The sequence below is a fragment of the Typopeltis vanoorti genome, chromosome 15, assembly GCF_054136105.1.
Source record: "Typopeltis vanoorti isolate ZY-2024b chromosome 15, IOZ_Tvanoo_1.0, whole genome shotgun sequence".
In the NCBI taxonomy this organism is placed as follows: Eukaryota; Metazoa; Arthropoda; class Arachnida; order Uropygi; family Thelyphonidae; genus Typopeltis; species Typopeltis vanoorti.
The window spans coordinates 121,527,285-121,548,541 of NC_143563.1; the positions used below are offsets into that span (position 1 = coordinate 121,527,285).

At 36.0% G+C, this 21,257-nt stretch overlaps 1 protein-coding gene across 18 annotated transcripts in view; it reads left to right on the forward strand.

Annotated features, from left to right (window-relative positions):
- Positions 1-21,257, forward strand: part of LOC150099111 (paired amphipathic helix protein Sin3a-like) — a 578,777-nt gene that overhangs the window by 291,037 nt on the left and 266,483 nt on the right. For all 18 annotated transcript variants that reach the window (XM_090404589.1, XM_090404593.1, XM_090404598.1 and 15 more), the window contains 2 exons: positions 13,291-13,371; positions 17,231-17,414. In XM_090404589.1, the coding sequence (XP_090260715.1) occupies positions 13,291-13,371; positions 17,231-17,414 (265 nt within the window). The remainder of the gene's footprint in view (positions 1-13,290; positions 13,372-17,230; positions 17,415-21,257) is intronic.

The window sequence follows — 21,257 nt, forward strand, 5'->3', positions numbered from 1 at the left end:
GACACCGAGCAAGGAACTAGAAATGATAATTTTCCTTTGGATGAGGGTAGAAAAGAAGCGTTTCTGATTTGGTGAAGGTGCCATACAGATTATCCTTTCTTTTTGCAAGGATAATCTTATGACACCTGCTGATAATTTTCTGGATGGCAGCTGCTTTTGTTATATCCATTAGTAATTGTGTTGACTTTTATTTTAATTCTTTCTACAGAAAGGAATCTGTATACAAGTGAGATTGATGTACATGAGGTTTGATAATAGCTTTGATAATTTTCTGTGATAGATGGTCTGAGGATGGATGTTTCTGTGAGTAGAGTGACGTTGCAATAAACTGAATATTGCCTGTACAAGTGTGGATTATTTAAGCATCCAGAAAGGTTAGAAAGCCACTTTCATTGTTGACACAGTATCTGAGATATTGTCCATGATAGATCATATTGTAATGCAGTGATATTACTTTTTCTGATATTATAACAGAATATGTCATATTACACTTCAAACAATAGTTGTAAAAAACATGGGTTAGATTATAGTCACTAAGTAGAACATAGGACTTACTTTCCACTTGATCTCAATTTTTGCAGAACCAGCAGTTCTGCAAAAACATTGTATATACTTCTTGGTGTCTAGGATCAAAACATAGGCAAAGCTCTGTTAGACTCAAGACTGCTCCTCTTAAAATAAGATACTAGATGATTTATTTAATTTATTTCATCATTGATTTCTTTGTATGTAGCCTCAAAGTATGTTTAGGTTCTATCACAGCACTATATTATTAAGTTTACATTATTATTAATCTCCTGTTAACAATTTCCCTCCAAATTAGTCTATTGCTTTTCATCACTCCAATATTGTCATGACTATCATTTTCAAGTCGCTTCTGATTGAATTAATCCACTTAGACGAGGGGCCGCCAAACTTCTTTGACCGTCGACCCCTTCAAGAGTTTCTTAACTTTTTATCGACCCCCCCCCCTCTATTTTACTATTACGTAATTATAATAGGACAAGCAAAAAAGACGCTTATGTGAGTTTTTAGATTGTTTATTTTATAGTTAGTGTTTCTTGTAGGTATAATATAGTATATATTATTATATTGGCTTAACGTCAAAGGGATACGTTTTTGTTTTTGATGTCCTTCTTAACATTCCATATTTGATAGGAGGGATAAATAATATATAAAATATAAAATTTAATTTAGATAACAAAATAACAATAATACAATCTTCCTATAGGTATATATATAGGATGTACAAAACTACCAGCCCTGCTCAACTCTTCAACATATTGAAGTTTAGTTCGTGAATGAACAACGATTGAATTATAATATGTATGTTGATGAATTTTAGAACATTAATGCTCACTTGTGTGTCGATGCACAAAAATGAGACTGGGATCGAATACGTGTAAGTATAAGTAAATACGCAACCACGCATGTGTTGTAATCTTGCTCCCGCTGGGCGGGAACCACCGACATTCGTTTATTGGTAAATACATCATTTTGGCCTACATGATTGGCCTCTGTAACTATTTTCATGACCTTGCTCCAACTTACAGGTCCTATTCATGTCGCTACTTCCACGATTCACTCTTAATTGCGTAGTCAGTCAGGATGGAGGTAAATCAAGTTAACCAAATTAAATATTACCCATACAATCATGTCTTATATTTTTCTATCAACCCCTAACAATGTTATATCCACCACTTTGGCGACCAATGACCTAGGCCTTGGTCTTAGTCTAGTTCTCTTTCTGCTATCTTGCCATCAAACACCTGCTTTGCTAACCTTTTCTCCCATTCTGTTTAGGAGCTATTCTACTGTAGATTAGATCTGTTCACATTATCCTTTCTGATATCTTCATTTTTAATGTGATGGCCATCTGTTCACTCCTAATTTTTCTCAGAACTCATATTTGTAGTCTTCGATGACATGCTTTATTTCTTACTCAACTCTCAAATTCATAACTTAAACAGTTTTTAACATCCTCTTGTATACTGCTAATTTGGTGTTTGGGCTAATTTCTCTCTTATTACTTATAAATTTATTCAGCTGGCTATAATCGTATCGATTTTGCTTATTCTGTTGTCTATTTCCAGATTTAACTTGCCATCTTCACTAAAAATTGTGCATATATAGCTGAATGTTTTACTTTTTCCATAGGATCTCCATTCCAATTGTAGTTGATATGCTCAATGTTTCTACCTATTCGAATAGTTTTGGTCTTTTTATTGTTGATTTTCATATGATCTTTTTTACAGGTGTTATTCAATTTGAGACCTCCATGGAATGAAGGACTCACTGAGGGAGGCTATTCATCACCCATATCAGCTGTCCTAAAACCTATTCACACTGGATGCATTCACTACCTCAACAGACAAACTATTCCACTTACTCACTCACTGCTCTGTGAGAGAAAACTGTAGTTCTTTCTCCTTTCTTACCTGTGAACAAACTGGAGTTTCATGGATGACCCTGTGTTTTCTCTCCATCTTCCATACTGGGAAAAAAAAAAAAAAAAATCGCCAGACAATATCTGTAACAACCATTCAGTTTGTAAACCTCTATCATATTAGCCTTCTTTCTCCTATCAACCAGAATCTGTAATCCACATACTGCATTCTCTCCTCATAATTTAATCTAATCCTGTGGCCTTCTCTTTAAGAGCGTTGCAGCTGATGAACAGTCTGCTTCCATGCCTCTCTATCTCTTGCATCTATGAGATTCTTGCCCATCCAATCTTTGTTGTTTTTCCATTGCAGTCGGGATTTTCCTCTCCTTCCCTCCACCATCCCCCTGCAATACTATTCTGGGAAGCTCTCCAGAAGAACCCCTCATCAAATGTCCTGCAAACGCTATTTTTCTTCTTTGGATACTAGCCATATAGTTTCTTTTCATTTTGAATCTTTTAAGAATCTCATCATTGCTCACTCTTTCAGTCCAGCTGTTACGATCCATTTTTCTCAAGCACCGCATTTCAAATGTGTTCAGTTGGTCACTCATGTCCATATTGATCGTCTAGGACTCTCATCCATATGTCCCCATGCTCCAGATGTCTTAAGGATTCTTACTTTTAACTGTTTGTTCTAATATGTGGTATAATTGGAAAAATGCTGCTTTTGCTTTTTTAATTCTTTTCTTAATTTCATAATTAGATCTATTGTCTTTTGTTATCCAATGCCCAAGATATTCAAAACTTTTTACATTGTCTATTCTTTGTCTGTTCAAAATAATTTCCATCTATCATTTCCTTTCCTTGCTATCTTCATCTTTTGTCTTCTGAATATTTATTTTCATTTTATATCTCTCATTTCCAGAGCCTGTGTAGTTCAGTGGATGTGACGTTTGCACACCACTGTGCTTGACTACACAAAGGAAGACTTTGTTTAGAATCTAGTCATCGACTAGAGGAAATTTTTCTATGCCTTTTTTTTTTTTTTTGAACGATTCCTGAGATAGTTGATCTCTGTCATGGGCAAGCAGGTTTTTCGTCCCATAAACTCAAGAAAATCGACCATAGAACCCACATTATTTCAGACATTAAATATGTTGTGTTGGGGTTAGAGACCATGAGATGGTGGTACTTGTTGAGCTGTTTCTCTTCACTGCGTACCACTTAATTAGTGATGGCCTTAGGCCAGCTAGCTCTGATTAGCTGCCAGTGGAGTGTGAGCTGCCCACCCAGTCTCCAAAAGTTAGATAGGACTAAATGGCCTCTCCTACTCCCTATATGCGGGAATAAAAAGGCGTTAGCTAATTTTTTTATCTCTCATTTCCAACCCTGTTCGGTCTGTTCAAAATTCTTTGCAAGCCTTCCTCTATTTTGCTCATAAGTACAATGTCATCTGCATATCTTATATTATTTATCAGATGTCCATTTATCTCTATTCCATCCTTCAGATCTTCCAAGGCCTTCCTCATCATCCATTCACTATAGACATTAAAAAGGAATGAGGTCATCCCACACCCTTTCTTATGGGGATCCATTCAGTATCCTCTCCTTCAAATCTGACCCAGGCTTCTTGAGTTTTTTATATTCTGAACAAAATTTTCATTATTTTTATTTATTCCTATTTTATGCAAAATATCAAACAAAACAGAGTGAATAATGTTGTCGAAAGCTTTTTCATAGTCCACAAAGCATAGATATAAATTTTTATCGCACTCAATCATGCTTTCAGCCCAATATCTGTAGTGTTGTGATAGCTTCCCTGGCTCCCCTGTTTCTCCTGAAAGCAAACTGTGCTTCATTTAATTCCCTCTCTATCATCTGTTCCATTCTTCTATATATTATGTTGATTAGTACGTGCAATGTGGCTAATCCAGCTGATAGTTCTGTGCTTGCTGCAATCTGTCATTCCTGTAGCCTTGCGAATAGGAATAAAATTAGATCTTACGAAGTCTTTAGGTATTCTATCCTCCTCCAGACTGTTAGTAAAGAATGATGGATAGAAGTTTTATGCCTTCCTTTCCCAATGCCTTCTTCAGTAACTCTCCTTGAAAAGGATAGAAAAGTTCCACTCCAGGAACTTTTCTATCCTTTATTCTTTTAATGCTTGCTTCGGTTTCCCATTCCTTAATTTCTGGGACATCATCATTTTCTGTCTGATCACATTCCAGATTATCTGTCTCTCCATAAATTTCTATAACATACTTCTTCCATCTTATCATTTTTTTCCAACAAAATCTTTCCTCTTTCATCCTTCACAGCAACTGCTTTTTATCCTTCTCTTCTTCCCTGAAATCAAGTTCAAGCCTTCATGACCTTTTCCATGTCATTTGCTGTATTATTTTCCGCTATTTCCTTGCAGACCTGATTGAGCGAGTCTTCCTTTGCCTTTTTAGCCAGAATTTTTACTTTTGTTTATTGATCTCTTCATACCTCACTTGGGCTACATCGCTGTTCTTAGTCTTCCATTTTCTTCTTTCGTCCATTTTTTTCTATCACCTTCTCAGTAATCCAGGGCGTCCATCCTCTCCTCTCTGCCTCACCCAGAAGACCTTTAGCACATTCCTTCATTTTGTCTCTTGGATCAGTCCAGGTTACTTCTAGGGGTCTATGAGTATCAGTACTGCTGATCTTATTTTCTAGTTCATATTGATATTTCTCTCTATTTTTTCTTTTCATCATCATCAAATTCCTGCCATGTACCCTCAAGGGGTGTATAGGATATGACAGTACTACATGAAAAAATTACATCATTACTAACTTCCTATCTACAATTTTCCTCCAAATCAGTCTGTTACTTGTCAAGATTCCAACATTATCAGATCTTATATTTCTATCGTCTAAGGCACTTTGTACCGTATCAATCCACCTATATCTTGGTCTTCCTCTGGGTCGTTTTCCTGCCAACCTGGCAGAGAACACTTGTTTTGCTAATCTTTCCTCTCCCATTCTATTTAAGTGACCATACCATCTGAGATTATCTCTGCTAATGCATTCCTGGATGCTGACAATGTCAAGTTCTTTCCTAATATCCTCATTTTTAATATGATATTGCCATTGATGCCATCTGTTCACGCCTATAATCTTTCTCACGACTCTCATATATGCAGCCTCCAGTCTTTAGTCAAGTGTTCTACTTCTGACCCAGCTCTCAGCTCCATAAGTTAAAACTGGATTGAACACTGTCTTGTATACAGCTAATTTAGTGTTCTGACTAATTTCTCTCTTATTCCATATGAATTTATTCAATTGACTTCCCACCATACCAGCTTTGCTGATTCTGTTGTCTATTTCTATATTTAATTTACCATCTTCAGTAAAAATTGTGCCTAAGTAGCTGAAATGTTTTACTTGTTCCACAGGTTCTCCATTCACAACACAGTTGACATTTTCAATGATTCTGCCTATTTTCATTGTCTTTGTCTTTTTATTGCTGACCTTCATACCATATCTATTACAACAGCTATTCAGTTTAGTCAGAGAATCTTGGAGACTTGTAGCGGATTTATTTAGAAGTATAATATCATCCGCATAAAGCAAAGAGCTAACATTAACATCTCCAATTTTGATATCAGGTTTAATACCACTTTCCTTCATAATGTGATCCATATAGATAATGAATAACAGAGGGGATAATGTACATCCTTGTCTTACACCAGATTTAACATTAAACCATCTTCCTGTACTTCCTTCAATTCTAACTGCTGACTTACAACTCAAATAAAGACTAAGTATTGCTTGATATAGTGCTCCGCTGACATCATATAACTGCAGCATATTGAATAGCTTCTCTCTTGGGACCTTGTCATATGCCTTTTCCAAATCGACAAAACTTAAATACAGATCTTTCTTATATTCCCATGCTTTCTCGACTATTTGTCGTAAAGTGAAGATCTGATCCTGACAGCCTCTATTTGGCCTGAATCCAGCTTGTTCTTCACCAAGCTTTTCTTCCACAATTCTTCTGAACCGTTTCTCAAGTATTCTTGCATAGATCTTGCCAGGAACACTCAGTAGGGAACTACCTCTGTAATTCTCACATTCAGTTTTATTTCCCTTTTTATATATGGGTACTATGAGAGCTCTACTCCAATCATCGGGAATTCGTCCGTCTGTCCAGGCTTTCTGAACTATGCAGTGCAGCTACTGTAAGACTTTTATACCACCATACTTCAGCATTTCTGGTCGAATATCATCTACTCCTGCTGCCTTTCCACATTTCAAGCCTTTGATGGCTTTTTCTACTTCAAGTATGGATATGTATTCCTGACTGCATGCCTGGTCAGTATTTTTTAGCACTGTGCTGTCATCACTGCTAGTTTCATTTAGCAATTTTTCTAAGTAATTACTCCATACTTCAAGGATATCTTTTTCTCCTGTTTTCATGTCACCTTTATCATCTCTAACTCCTTTTACAGCACTCTTTCCTCCATTTCTAAGCTTCTTCAACAACCTCCAGAATATTTTGCCACCTTCTTGATATTTATTTTCTATATTCTTGCCAAAGTCCTCCCATGACTTTTGTTTAGCTAGTTTTACACAGTGTTTAGCATTCCTGCATTTGTCTCTATATTCTCTAAGAGCACAAGCTGACTTATTTGACAGGAACTTTTGATATGCTTTCTTCTTTTTCTTCACTGCCTCTTTAACTTCCTGTGTTCATCAGGGAGTTCTGATTTTTTTATCCTTACAGACAACCTCACCACATGCCTCTCTGGCAGAATCAATCAGTGTTTTCTTCAGAGTTTGCCACTGAATCTCCAAGGTTTGATTCCTGTTCTCCAATTCTTTCATTTTTTCTTCAATAATCTTTGTGTATTTTAGTCTACAGTTCACATCTGAGAGCTGCTCAACTTTTATTTGCTTTAAAATTTCTTACATGTTATTCTTTTCAATATGAAATTCAATTTTATCCTGCTCATGACTAAATAGTGATCACTTTCAATTTCAAATCCTCTGTACACTGTATTGTCCTGCACCAGGGAGAAAATATCACTATCAACAATAACAGTCAATGAGACTTTTCTTATTCCTGGCCTCTTCTCTCCATGTGAATTTGTGCACATTTTTATGTTGGAAAATGGTGTTAGTAATAACCAGTCCATGTCCTGAACAGAAATCCAACAGATATTTGCCATTATTATTAGCTTTGCTCTTTTCTCCAAATTTTCCCAAAATATTTTTTTATGTCTCACAATCATTTCTTACTCTGCTATTTAGATCCCCAACAAGGACCAACTTTTCCTTTTTCATTGTGTCAGTTGCTTTTTCTAAAGCGTCAAAAAATTCCTCCACTTCTACCTTAGTAGAACCTTCTGTGGGACCATAGGCACAAAAAAAAAAGTCTCATTGTCCAGTTCCCCATTCTCATATTTGCCCACATTACTCTACTTGAGACTGACTGCCATTCAAGAAGATTAGCCTTGTATTTTGTGTTGAATACTATGGCTACTCCTTCTTTTCCTTGATTGTCATTGCCTGAATATAACATTTTGTATTTATTGCTCAGAAAGATTTCACCAGTTTTTATCTTTTTTGTTTCAGTCACCCCTATTATGTCGATCTGATAATTATCTAATTCCTCAGCTAGCTCGATTTCTTTGCCATTCAGGCTTCTTACGTTGATAATACCGATCTTTAATTCTGGTGATGTTGAGTCGGGGTTTATTTTCAGATTTGTTCCAGTAGCTGACTTTTTGCTGTTCTCCCTGGTTCCCTGGGGAAAAAAACAGGGGGCCTTGTGTAACCGGGCGACGCCCCAGCTGGCATGAAATTTTGTCATGTTGTACCATCATTTTTTTTTTTTTTTTTTTTTTTTGGTTTAACCAATAAAAATACAATTTGGTTGGATAAATCCCAAATTGCCAACCCATCCTCGTTCGTTCAGTATAAAAGTAGATACCCAACAGGGTGCACCACGAGAAGGTGAGGATTGGACTTTAGGTAAGAAGCCCTGGTCGGTTCTCCGCATTCCTTTAAAGGCTATGTGGAGGTCTCCTCTCAGTTATACAGCTTTGACCCTTAAGCATCCCTTTCTTTTTAGTCCATCAATTCTTATTTTTCTAGTTGCAGTTTCTTTATTTATTCGTTTTAATCTGATTTTACTTTAATTGTGAGCAGGTTATGGTCATTATTGCAGTCTGCTCCAGGATAAGTTTTTACATTTTTTATGACAATTCTGTATCTTGAGTTAATTAATATATAATCGATCTGATTTCTGATTTTTTTCACTTCTCTGTCTAGATGCTCTCCAAGTATACAGTCTTCTCTCATGTTGTTGAAACCAGGTGTTAGTCATTATCAATTTGTGTTTTCTGCAAAACTCCACCAATCTGTCTCCCCTTTCATTTCTTTCTCCCAGACCATCCTCTCTTCCTTTCCCTATCTTTGCATTCATATCTCCCATTACTATCAGTATATCTCTGTTATTTTTCAAATGTAAACAATTCCTCTATTTGTTGATCGATCTCTTCAACTTCTTTATCTGTATGATCTGTTGTTGGTAAGTATACTTGAATTACGAGAATATTTCTAGGTTTGGCCTTTATTTTCAAAGCAATCACTTTTTCATATCTCTGCCAATATCCCTCCACCATATCAGCTATCCTTTTATCCAACATTATTCCAACACCCCTTTGATGTTCTTCTCTTCCTGAGTAAATAAATCTAAATCCATCATCTGTTCTTATATCTCCTTTTCCTTTCTATTTAACTTCTGAGAGTCCAAGAACTGATATCTTCATTCTTTTCATTTATCTGATCACATTGGCCATCTTCTCCGCTTGATTCATTTAATTAACATTCCAGGTGCCAATATTTGTATTTTCTTTGAGGTTCATTTTCTTATGTTGTGTTCTCACATTAGCTCCAGAACTTCCAGGAGGCTTTGATCCTGCAGCATCATTTGAGGTTTTATCCTCCTGGGACTCCAACATAGATCTACAACCCCCCCCCCCCCCCCCCCCGTAGCATACTGCACAAGATGAGACCCAGAGGTTCTGTCTCTTCTTGTGCATAATTCCTTCTTCCATATTGACTTGTTCATCATTACTTGGAGAAAGAGAAAAAGTATGCATGGTGGTTCTCCGTTACCTACCATGCAGCTTGGTTGGGTGGACGTTTCCTTCCAACCAGATGTAATGGTTATACCGCCATGACTCGGTATCTTCAGCTTGGGTACCCTGGGATCGCCAGTTCCCATGCACACCTAGGTTCGCCCCTGGGGGTACTCCTCATCATGATATGAATTCCATAATCCCAATTTAATCTTTGGAGCTGTTCATTTCATTGCACCATCTCTATAGCTTCTTTTATTCCCTTAGGACCCAGATAAAATCTGCACTCAGTAGTCCAGGTTTATAAGTCCTTATCAAGGACTTGTAAAGAGGCAAAAATTTACAATTTTTGCTATGTGACCTTCGAACTTCAAATTCATATGTTATGTCATGATTCTTAGCCTCAGCAGCTTCTTGTAACATAACTCCCCCCCCCCCCCCCCCAAATAATAATAATAATATTCAGTTGGAAATCTGATCATGCCAAAGTGCATAGCTCTACACTAACATTAAACTGACAGCCCGTTTTATTTTTCAAATTTCAAGCCTATTCAACTCATTCTGTAAGTGCTGGATATTAATAGCATCCCTGATTGCCCTGCCTATCTTTGCATCATTGATAAACAATTCAACATCTCCTGTTAGACCCTTTGTAATGTCGTTAATGTTTACAATGAACAATAATGGTCCAAGGACTGAAACCTGTGATACTTAAATCTGGCAGATTTACACCCACTTCTTTGATACCTATCTGTCACCATCCACTTATCTGAGTTGAATTTATATTCCAAAACCAAATTCTCTAGTTTATGGTATATCAAATGCCTTACCAAAATCAATTATAGTGTTTTTACTCCCTTTATCCACCTCAGCAATAATATTGTAATAAAATAGGAGCAAATTGCTTAGACATAATATTCCTTTAGTAAATCCATATTTTTTCCAGTTCTTTGTGGTTAATGTTGTTATCACTGGCTACTGCAATATCGATAATCCAAACCTGCCGATGTTCAATAATTGTGATGTCACATTTATTGTATTCGAAAGTCCTAGAGAATATTTGCTGTTTCGTTTTCCAATATGCTGCCACCAGTTTTCAGAAGTAGGAAGCCGTATTTTTGCATACATGCCAATGAATTATTTTGGCCACTTGATCATGGCGGTATTTATAGTCAGTTTGAGCTATCTTGCTTCAAGCACTGATTAGATGTTCTACAGTCTCATCTTTCTGATCACGTAATCTGCATTTGCTGTTATTATTGATATTCAAAATTTTTGCTTTCATTGCATTAGTTTGTAATGCCTGTTCTTGAGCTGCTAGAATAAATCCTTCTGTTTCTTTTTTAATATATTCATATCGTAGCCACTGCCACGTCTTGTTCACGTCAATTTTGTCCTCACTATCTCTAAGAAATTGGCCATGCAAAAGTTTATTTTTCCAGCTCACATATCAGTTATTTTGCTGTACCTTTCACCTTCAACAAGCTCCTGGAACAACTTCCAACAGCCTTTTGGCTGGAGAGCAGATATGCTAATCGCTTGGCCAAGGTTCTGGAGTTGTTTTACACGACAGTACAGGATCACTTGTGTCAGTTGATGGTATGATGAAAAGGGAACATTACATAAAAATATTGAAGAAAAGAGTAGTCCTCCAGATCTTGAGAGACAAAGAACTCATCTTCCTACAGGATCTCATTCCATGCCACACTTCAACAAAAGTGAAAGAGTTCCTCAAAAATCACTACATCCAATTGCTTCAGCTGCCAGGCAACTCTCCTGACATTCAATAGAAATTTTGTGGGCCATAGTAAAAAAGAGACTAGGAAAATTAAATCAAAGAATAACTTAATACAATCCATTATAAAAGTATGGGTTCGAGATGCAGAAATAAGGATGGGGGGGGGGTGTTCTACATTGGTTCAATCCATGCCTGGATGAATTAATGAACTTGTAAGGAACAGAGTTTTAAACTTATTAAGAACATATAAATCAGGAGACTAAGGCTCACAACGGGCTATAATGCGAGGATGATAGGTAGGAACATATTAATTGTTAAGTAAAATTTGAGTTTAATTATTTTACTTATTTTCTTGTAAAAAAAAAAAATATATTATTAAAAAAAAATTCTTTAAAAGGTGAGTGTTTGGATTAATTTGTTCACTACTGTAAGTACTCCTTTATGCTACTAAGCATCGTAACATATAATCTGAACTTATCCAGTATTCCAAATTTGAACACTTCTGGTCCTAAATGGAATTTTGTGAATTTAATTTCTCTTCTTCTGCTCTTTATGGAATTGATCTCTAGTAATTTTGTGTCATCTGTTATGCTAAAATAATTTCAAAATTTTGCTACTGCTATAGGAAAATTGTACAGTTTTTCCATTCTTTCAGTTTAATAATTTTTGTAGATAAGCTTATACGTGGGTTAGACATACCTCTAATTTTTTAGGAAATGACAATGTAGTACAAGTCCGAAAGATTTTTCTTTGAATTAGCGTCAACTCTGAATAACTTCCCAAATCTCAACAAATTTGGGAAGCATACATGTAGCTCAGTCGGTATAGACAAAGCCCTTCTGTCGGAAAGACGTGGGTTCGATTCCTGTCTATGATGTGAGGTACTTTTATCTTGCCCCTTTCGACTAAAGGTGAGTTAGTCGGTCTCATACGGAGGTAGCGGGTTTTTTATTGCTGGCCTTGTTGGCTGAGTGGTTAGTGTATCCACTCTCTGGCCAAAAGGCTGCGGGTTCGAATCCTGCCATGGGCATGGATGTTTGTGATTATCTGTGAAAATACTAGTATTGTTGGTGTGCAGTAGATGGCATTGGAGTAGTTGATGTTCAGTGTAGTTGGTGGATTGAGTGGTGGACACAGAGTTATAGAGAAGGTGAGTGATGAGTCTTTATACCCTTGATGAGTCTTTATACTCCCTGGAGGTGCCATGTAATAATTATAATACTTAAAAAAAATAATAATAATCATCAGCCAAACAGCCAAGACAATCCAAGGGCACTTTTTAGGACTCTAGAACTGACTTCAGTTGCCATTCTTCAGCCTCATTTGCTCAGCGTGAATGCCTACTTGCACATATCATTGTTTTGGGATCCCCGAAGATTGCAATGTAATATTGCCGAAATATAGGTAGTTATTTTTGTTTCTTTGATGTTTCTTTTCCATGTCCTTTTATTTCTTTTTTGGTTGAATTTGGTTTTTCTTATCGTCCAGGACTCTGTTTTTTCAATTTTATTAGATAAGCAAAAGAAAAATACATAGATTGCATTCATAAAATATACTCAATTAAAATAGCAGATTAGAAACCAAGTACTGAAAGACTAGCTAGAAGATTACAAAAAATAGTGGATAGACTGGTGGCAAGGAACATAGTTGCAATAGTTCTAAGAAAAAAATGTCATCTTATTCCCCCCCCCCCCCCCAGTACTTCCTGATTTATTTTCGAAAAGTTTTATTTTCCATTTAAATGCATTTTTCCACTTAAATGCTGTTTACTTTCTTAACAAGCCAAGTCTTCTCATGACATCTTTTGATTACTTTTACAAAATGAAGTTTGGCCAGCTGAATCTCAAATTGTCAGCTTTTCTTTCTTTGTCCTACAACCAAGGACAAAGGTCTCCTTCCCATTATCTAGGCTTGACTCTTGACCAAAAAAATGTGTCTGAAGTGAAAAACTAAAAAGTAAACAATTTTTTAGTATTATATATGAGAATTATTTGTGCTAAGTAGAATATATATATATATATATATATATGTAATGAAAATTTTTGATTTTATAGAATATATGGCGATAAAGCTCCTGATATCATTGATGGGCTAAAGAAAAATCCTGTTGTTGCCGTGCCACTTGTGTTAAGAAGGTAATCCTTAGTTTACATTTTATTTATTTAAATATCTGTGAAATATAGTATATTGATTTCCAAATCTGATTTTTCATTTAATTAATATCATCAAATTCTATTAACCAGGTCAAGGATTCTTTCAAAAGCACTAATGATGTGTAATTTGACTAAATGGTGATCACTTACAATGTCAAATCCTCTATACACTTCAGTGTCCTGAACCAGGGACAAAACATCACTATCAACAATAACATAGTCAATGAGACTTTTCTATTCCTTGCATCTTCACTTCATGTGAATTTGTGCACATTTTTATGTTGGAACAATGCGTTAGTAATAACTAGTCCATGTCCTGAGCAGAAAGCCAACAAGTATTTGCCATTATTATTTTATTAGCTTTGCTCTTTTCTCCAAATTTTCCCAAAATATTTTTGTATGTCACAATCATTTCCTACTCTTGTTTTCAGATCCCCAACAAAGACCAACTTTTCATTGTGTCAGTTTCATTCTCTAAAGCTTCAAAAAATTCCTCCACTTCTATCTTAGTAGAACCTTCTGTGGTACCATAGGCACAAATAAGTCTCATTGTCCAGTTCCCCATTCTGATATTTGCCCACATCGCTCTATTTGAAATTGCCTGCCATTCAAGAAGATTTTCCTAGTATTTAGTGTTGTATACTATGGCTACTCCTTCTTTTCCTTGATTGTCATTGCCTGAATATAACATTTTGCATTTATTGCTCAGAAAGATTTCACCAGTTTTTGTCTTTTTTGTTTCAGTCACTCCTATTATGTTGATCTGGTACTTATCTAATTCCTCAGCTAACTCCATTTTTTGCCATTCAGGCTTCTTATGTTGTGATAGTACTGATCTTCTGGTGATATTGAGTTGGGGTGTGTTTTAGGATTTGTTTCAAGTAGCTGACTTTTTGCTGTGTTCACCCTGGCGAAAACAACTTGAGCCTTGTTTAACTGGGCGATGCCCCAGCCGGCATGAAATTCTATCATGTTGTACCATAATTTAATATTGTGGTTTAAGCCAATAAGAATACAATTTGGTCAGCTAAATCCCAAATTGCCAGCCCATTTTCGTTCATTCAGTATCCAAGTAGATACCTTACAGGGTATACCACGAGAAGGTGAGGATTGGACATTTCTGTCCAATCACAAAAGTGTTTAATAACTATTAATAAATTAAAAATAACTTAAAAAGCAACATAATCCAAATTCTTAAGACTCATCTTTTGATAGAAAACTTGCATTCCTTTCACACATTCATCAACAATCAGAAAAGTGGAAGAGAGCATTGAATCTCCTTCCACCGTCTACTCAAGTAAATCTGGTGTCAATTGACCTTCATTGTTCCATCTTTATCGTGCACTTATACATTTGAAGGTTGTGGGTCTCAAGTCCTTCGTTATGAAAACAGTGTAGCCTGTAATGGTTAGATCCTATCCATCATCAGAGTATATGGATAGCTGCTGGTGCTTTTCACACATTGCCCACTCAATCTTTAAACTGAGGCAAATGGACTGGCTCTAACTCATATACGAAAACAGTAGTCTTTTCCAGAGCATCTTGCATGGAGACTGTGCCTGTATCTCTTTATTTAACAAATTGAGAAAATCATCTACTATCTCCTTAAAAATAGTTCCCTTCTTAGTTGACACCCAGCTGCATACGATGCTGCAAATAATTTTCTGAAAAACTTTTGAGGATCTCATCCTTTGTGCTTTCATATCTTCTACCGACAAAAAAATGGATTCCTTTGAGCATTGATTTGATCTTTGGGAAGAGGTAGAAGTCGCAGGAGCCAGGTTTGGCAAATAAGGTGGATGCTTAAGCTCATTGATGTTGTGATTAGCTAAAAACTGCTTCACAAAGCTTTGTGGGCTGTGGCATGTCTTGGTGCAAAATCCATCTGTTTTTTGTTGTGTATTGTCAATGCAGGTAGCATTGACAAAAAAAATTGTATGAAATTAAAGCCGTTTAGTCAATTTTAAAAAGGAATTTGATTCAGTCTCAACATTTAACTATTTTAGAAGCCCTTAAAAATCAAGGAATTGAAAAAAAACTTACATTGATATACGTAGTCATATATATTCAACTGCATCTTTAAAATCAGGAACAGATATTAAAAAAAAATAATAAATAACATTAGATAGGGAAATGTCATTTCACCAAATTATTTAGAGCAGCCCTAGAAGAAATTTCTACGTTCCTGGATTGGAAAAATAGAGGAATTATGGTAAATGGGAGAGAACTAAATCACTTACAATTCACTGATGACATTGTTCTGTTAGGAATCTCTGAAGAACTTAAATGATTGCTGAATTGAATGCAGAAAGTAAAAACAAAGGATTAAATGTACACAAAGGTAAAACTGAAATACTTTCTAATACATTACCAAAAAGCCACTACAGATGGAACACTAAAAAATTGATGTAGTAATCTTCAATGCTTACATAGGACAAAAGAATCGCGGTAGAGGGTGACTGCAAAGAAGAAATTATACGTAGAATTTAACTTGGTTGGATAGCCTTTGGAAAACAGGAAACTTCCCAATATGCCTTAAAAGAAAAATATTTGACATTTGTACATGTCTGGTCATGTGGAAGTGAAACAAGGCGTTGATTAAAAAATTGAGGATTACCCAGAGGAAAATGAAAAGATCATTACTCGGTATTACTGTTCTAGATAGAAAGCAGAATATTTGGATTATAGCTCAGACCAGGGTGAGTGACATTATAACAGCCATTAAAAGATCCAAATAACATTGGACAGGTTGTATTGCAAGGAGTAAGATATTAAAATGATAATAACTTGGAGATGGAAAGAGAGCTATGAAAGAAACAAAGAGACAGTGAAACTCAGTGGCAGAGAAAGTCTCAAGACAGGAATTAATGGAGGATTTTGTGGGAGGCCTTCATCCAGCAGTGAACAGAAAATAGATGATGACAATGAGTCACCTTTACTCCCCCCCCCCCCCCCCCCCCCCCCCCAATGCGCAACATCCTTCTCACCATTTGTCATCTTCTAGTGGAGTGCCAGGACTTCACATGAGAGATTAATTTTAAAAGGTACTTTATAAAGGATTAATTTGTACAATCACATTTGATTCCAAATTCCATTTATATACTGATACTACATTGTATAACATAAATCTTTAATTAATTATTTGTACATTATATATTTAGGACTAATTATTAATACCTTTGGTCAGCCAACAAACCAACCTGGATGTAATTTAATGAAACCTGGAGGTGTATGATGCATATCATATATCTACATGGCTTGGTTTTGCCTTCAAAGATGGTTTATTGGCATAATGATTCAAATCGTATTTCCCCTCTGACTCTATGGATGTCCATTATTGTATAGTTTTGATCTCTGTCAAAATTTATTGAGGAATTTCAATGCTAATTTTGTCAGGGCCATTTGTGGAGGCATAATTAAGCAAAACAAAATTATCTGCATTGTTGCTGCTTAAATAAAAATATACTATTCTCCTTGATAATGAATTGTCACTGTTAAAAGAATGTCCTTATGAAACAACTATTTTATGATTATCTGCAATGATTCCCTTATGTGTTAACTTTCTCAATTATAAAAAGTTATCATTAATCCTATGTCTCAATCTTGTTGGGTGTTGGAAAAAAGAGAGAATGAGTTGCTCATACAGAAGTATCAAATTTTGCCAAAAAGAAAAGAAACTGAGCAGCAATAAAATGTGTTTAAGATTTTAAAATATGTTATCCAATTTTAAAAGGCTTTTTTCCCTTAATTTTGTTCCCATTTTGTAAACTTACTGTGTTTTTGTGTGAACTGAGCAATTTTGTGCAGGAACTTGTTAATATACTTTAATATATTATTTTAGGTTAAAAACAAAAGAGGAAGAGTGGAGAAAAGCACAAAAAAGCTTCAATAAGTTATGGAGAGAACAAAACGAGAAATACTACTTAAAATCTCTTGACCATCAAGGAATCACATTCAAGCAAAATGATGTTAAGTTGTTAAGATCAAAAAGTCTATTGAATGAAATTGAAACACTTTTTGAAGAGGTAATATTTTAGCGATTATAAACTAATTACTTTTAGTTGGAAAATATTAATACCAGCTACTCTGTGAGATTGTAGGCCTCCTAGAAAAACTTAGAATAGAAATATAAACATTTCAGTATGTGAATTCAATTTTTAACTTATTTATAGATGATTTCTCAATATGTTTTTAGTTATTATTTTTATTTTTCTATCTATTTATTACTTGATTTTTAATAACTACGTAATCTTCCACTTACTTAATCACACAATTTTCTTCAGACTCTCCTTCATGAAGTCTTAAAGATAATCATCCTAGCTCACTTCTGTCTTGTTTTATTAGCTAATTAGCTGTAATGTCTGATTCTCCTTCCTGAATTCTTTACTATGACCAGATGATGAAATACGGGAAAGACCAAGCTAGTAATGTATTAACTGTGCAGAAAAATGTTGTACTTCTGCCATCTGGACTCATTAGTTTTTTGTAAATTTGGAGGTTAAAAAAAAAAGGTTACTATACCAAACCATAGTGTGATCAGATAAATAGTGTATTATAGTGAGTTTGGGTGTGGGAAAGGTTGATTTCCTGTGAGACAAAAGAAATAATTGGAAACAGCACACCAAAGAATTGGATGTAAATGACAACCAGGAAAAGCAAATGCAAGCAGTGATCGCAAACATGAAGTAGAAGTGTATGAAATTATGGAAATAAATTCAAAAATGTTAAAATTTTAAATGTTACATTATTTTAATGTCAGTTATCTGAAATCATCTTTGATAAACTCTGCAACTTGTGCCATTAAAATCAAAAATAATTTTCAAACTTCAGTCAACTTTGCTTGGTTCCATCCATTTACAAAGAGGGAAAGAACATGAGTGCTGAACATTTTGTTTGAATTGGGGAAGCAATTCACATACCTAGTACATAATTCTTTGGCTTGCATTTGTGTAGCATGTCTGTCAGAGATGAATGTTGTTTGGGTTGGTGTGTGTGTTGTGGGGAGGGTCATCAGATGGTCATTTTCATTCCAATAGTAAGTTACCATTATACACGGACTCTGTTTGCTATCATTTACTTTGAATATATCAAATATAGAATTATTTGGTATTTTCCCTTATTTTCTAATTTACCTCAAACAGATTTTTCCTCCATCTACTTATTTTTGATTTCAATGGAATGGAAGCAAATGCCATGTTGTGATATATTTGTGGTATTCCTATCCCAATGGCCCTGGTTGTGACAAATCTGTTAATCTCATTATATTATTTCAGACTGTAGGCAGTTGGTTACAATCTAATGACAATATACATGTTTGTGTAGATATTTATTTGTGGAAATGGTCATCATGCAAAAAAGTGATTCTTCTAGCGGTGAGAAAAGAAAGACTGCTGATTTAGGAATTAAAGTGGAAGGTGGAGGGTTAAGAAAATAATTTTCTTAATTTAATGGGTATGTTAATGCTCCAAATATATTGACAATTTCAGTGAATATATTTCAGTTGAGAGTGAAAAAGCTCAAAGCTAAATTTGTCTCATTTCATATATTAGAATTCAAAATTGAACACATGTTAAGTCATTGTTTGTATAATCTGATTGCATGCTGAAAGATGAATTAATTAGATATGTTTGTGAATAAATATCTGGACAAGTGTTCATATCCATGGCCTTTAGAATCACCTTTTTTTTTAGTGAAGGTTTGGCTTGGGATCCCTAAAGGGTCCAACCCAGATTACAGGGATTCAATTTCTACACAGTCATTACTGAATGCAAAGAACACACTGAGAACTTCTAACCTGCCAGTCATGTCATGTGGTGCCACATTAGTAGGTATTCACGTTGTTCTAAATGAATGAAGATGGACTGATAATTTGGGACTTGCTAGCCAAGGAGTATCAGTAGAAAAGATGAATTAGAAGAAACTAGAGAAGTACCATATGGGCATTATTGCTGTTTCTGACACAGACACCACTAATTCCAATTAATCTTGCCAACATTTATGGCCTAAACAGCAATATAAAATATGTATACCATTATGTGAACATTCATCTAAACCAGAACTAGTATTCCTTTTAGAAACTTCAAATGGCAACCTCAACTGTCCAAATTACACATTACACAGCTCTTTCTGTCACAAGAGCATCACTTGTGCATTCGTCTATTGCTCTCCAAACTCTGCCAACCACTCTGACCTCTTCAACTTTCTCTCTCTCTATAGATTGACTTCCTGCAGTTTAAGCACCCCAATAGAGGTCATGCTTCTTATGACCTCAATGCCTACAACTCATACTGGCTCTGCTTCTTCAGTCTGATCAAGCAGGCTGGGATGCTGAGGTGTTTGCCATTAGCAATGACCTATCTCAGATCATCAATCTTTCCACCAGAATACCAGAGACCCTCCCCCCCCTCCAATCTGCCAACACACTTGACCCCTTCCTAATAAGCCCCCCTTCCAGGTATACACTTTGGAACTCAGACCACAACCTCAACCTTTGCTGCAGAACCACTTACACCCAACAGTTCACGGTACTTTGTCCTTTGCCACTACAAGGGTGCCAGCTGCGAGGACCTCCTTGACATCTAATGCCCTTTACTATGATCCGATTTCTGTTTCAGTTCTTCTGGTCCAAACACCTGCTCAGACCAAATAACAGAAATCATCCTCACAGGAATGAAGGTTTTCATCCCCTATTCTAATCCAGACCCTCAGCCCATCCAAGCCTTGGTTCTCAAAGTGTGCCAATGCTATTTTAAAAAAATAAAATAAAAATAAAAAAACCTTCTTACTGCAATTATTTCAAGACCAAATCTCCAGGTGCTGACTGCAACAGTTGTGAAAGAATCATCACCAAGTTCAAGTCAAACTTTGAAAGGGCCAGATGTTGGAAATTTGCCTTCTGCCCAAATGGTCATTGCCCTTTCTGGTCCCTTGCTAAGGCCATTGGGGCCCAACTGCCTATAGAGGTTTCCACCACTCTCACATCCAGATAGTACTGTAATTATCTCACCAAAAGACAAGCTCAATTTACTCGCATCACTCTTCTCTTCCAATTCCTGCATTGATGACCTTGGCAAAGTTCCCTACACTCCACTAAGAACAGCTTCCTATATGTCTCCCAGTCTTCCAACAAAAAGAATTCCAAAGAATCCTTAACAACCTGAAACACAAGGCATCTGATTTTGATGTAGTCCCACCTATTGTGTTAAAAAAAAATGTGTGTTCCACTGTTCCAGAATTATCCTGTATCACCTCTTCAATCTATCCTATTCAACTGGCATCTACCTGACAGCATGGAAACAGGTCCACATCGAGTCCATTCCAAAGAAAGGTGATGAAAGTCACCCAATGAACTACCGTTCAGTTGCTCTCACTTCTGTTCTCTCAAAAGTTATGGACGTCATCAAAAGCCAACACTTGAACCATCTGGCGACACCACTAATCGATAAACAGCAGTATGTTTTCCACCACTTAATCTACAGCTGATCTTGCTTTCACCACCCACCTTGATTGGGTTTGGCACAGGGGGGCCTACTCACCAAACATTGCCAATTTTTGCCAACTACACCAAGTTTTTTGGTGGCTGCAGAAGCTATAGTTTAAATATGGTTGTGTCAGGAAGATTGGGGGTTTAAGTCAGTCCAAGAAGAGAAATCTGATCATGTTCAGATATCGCATTATTAGTGAAGGTAAAGGGGGGGGTGAGCTCTTTCTTGTGAGAGATCAGACAGAACTGAATTTTAGTGGCATTGAAGTTTAGAAGGTTGTCCTTGCCCCACTGGAATATAGCTAGGAGATCTGAGTTCAGGTCATGGTAGATTCTAATACTTGAGCACACTAACAGGTTTGTTGAATGAACAGGAGGAATGTAC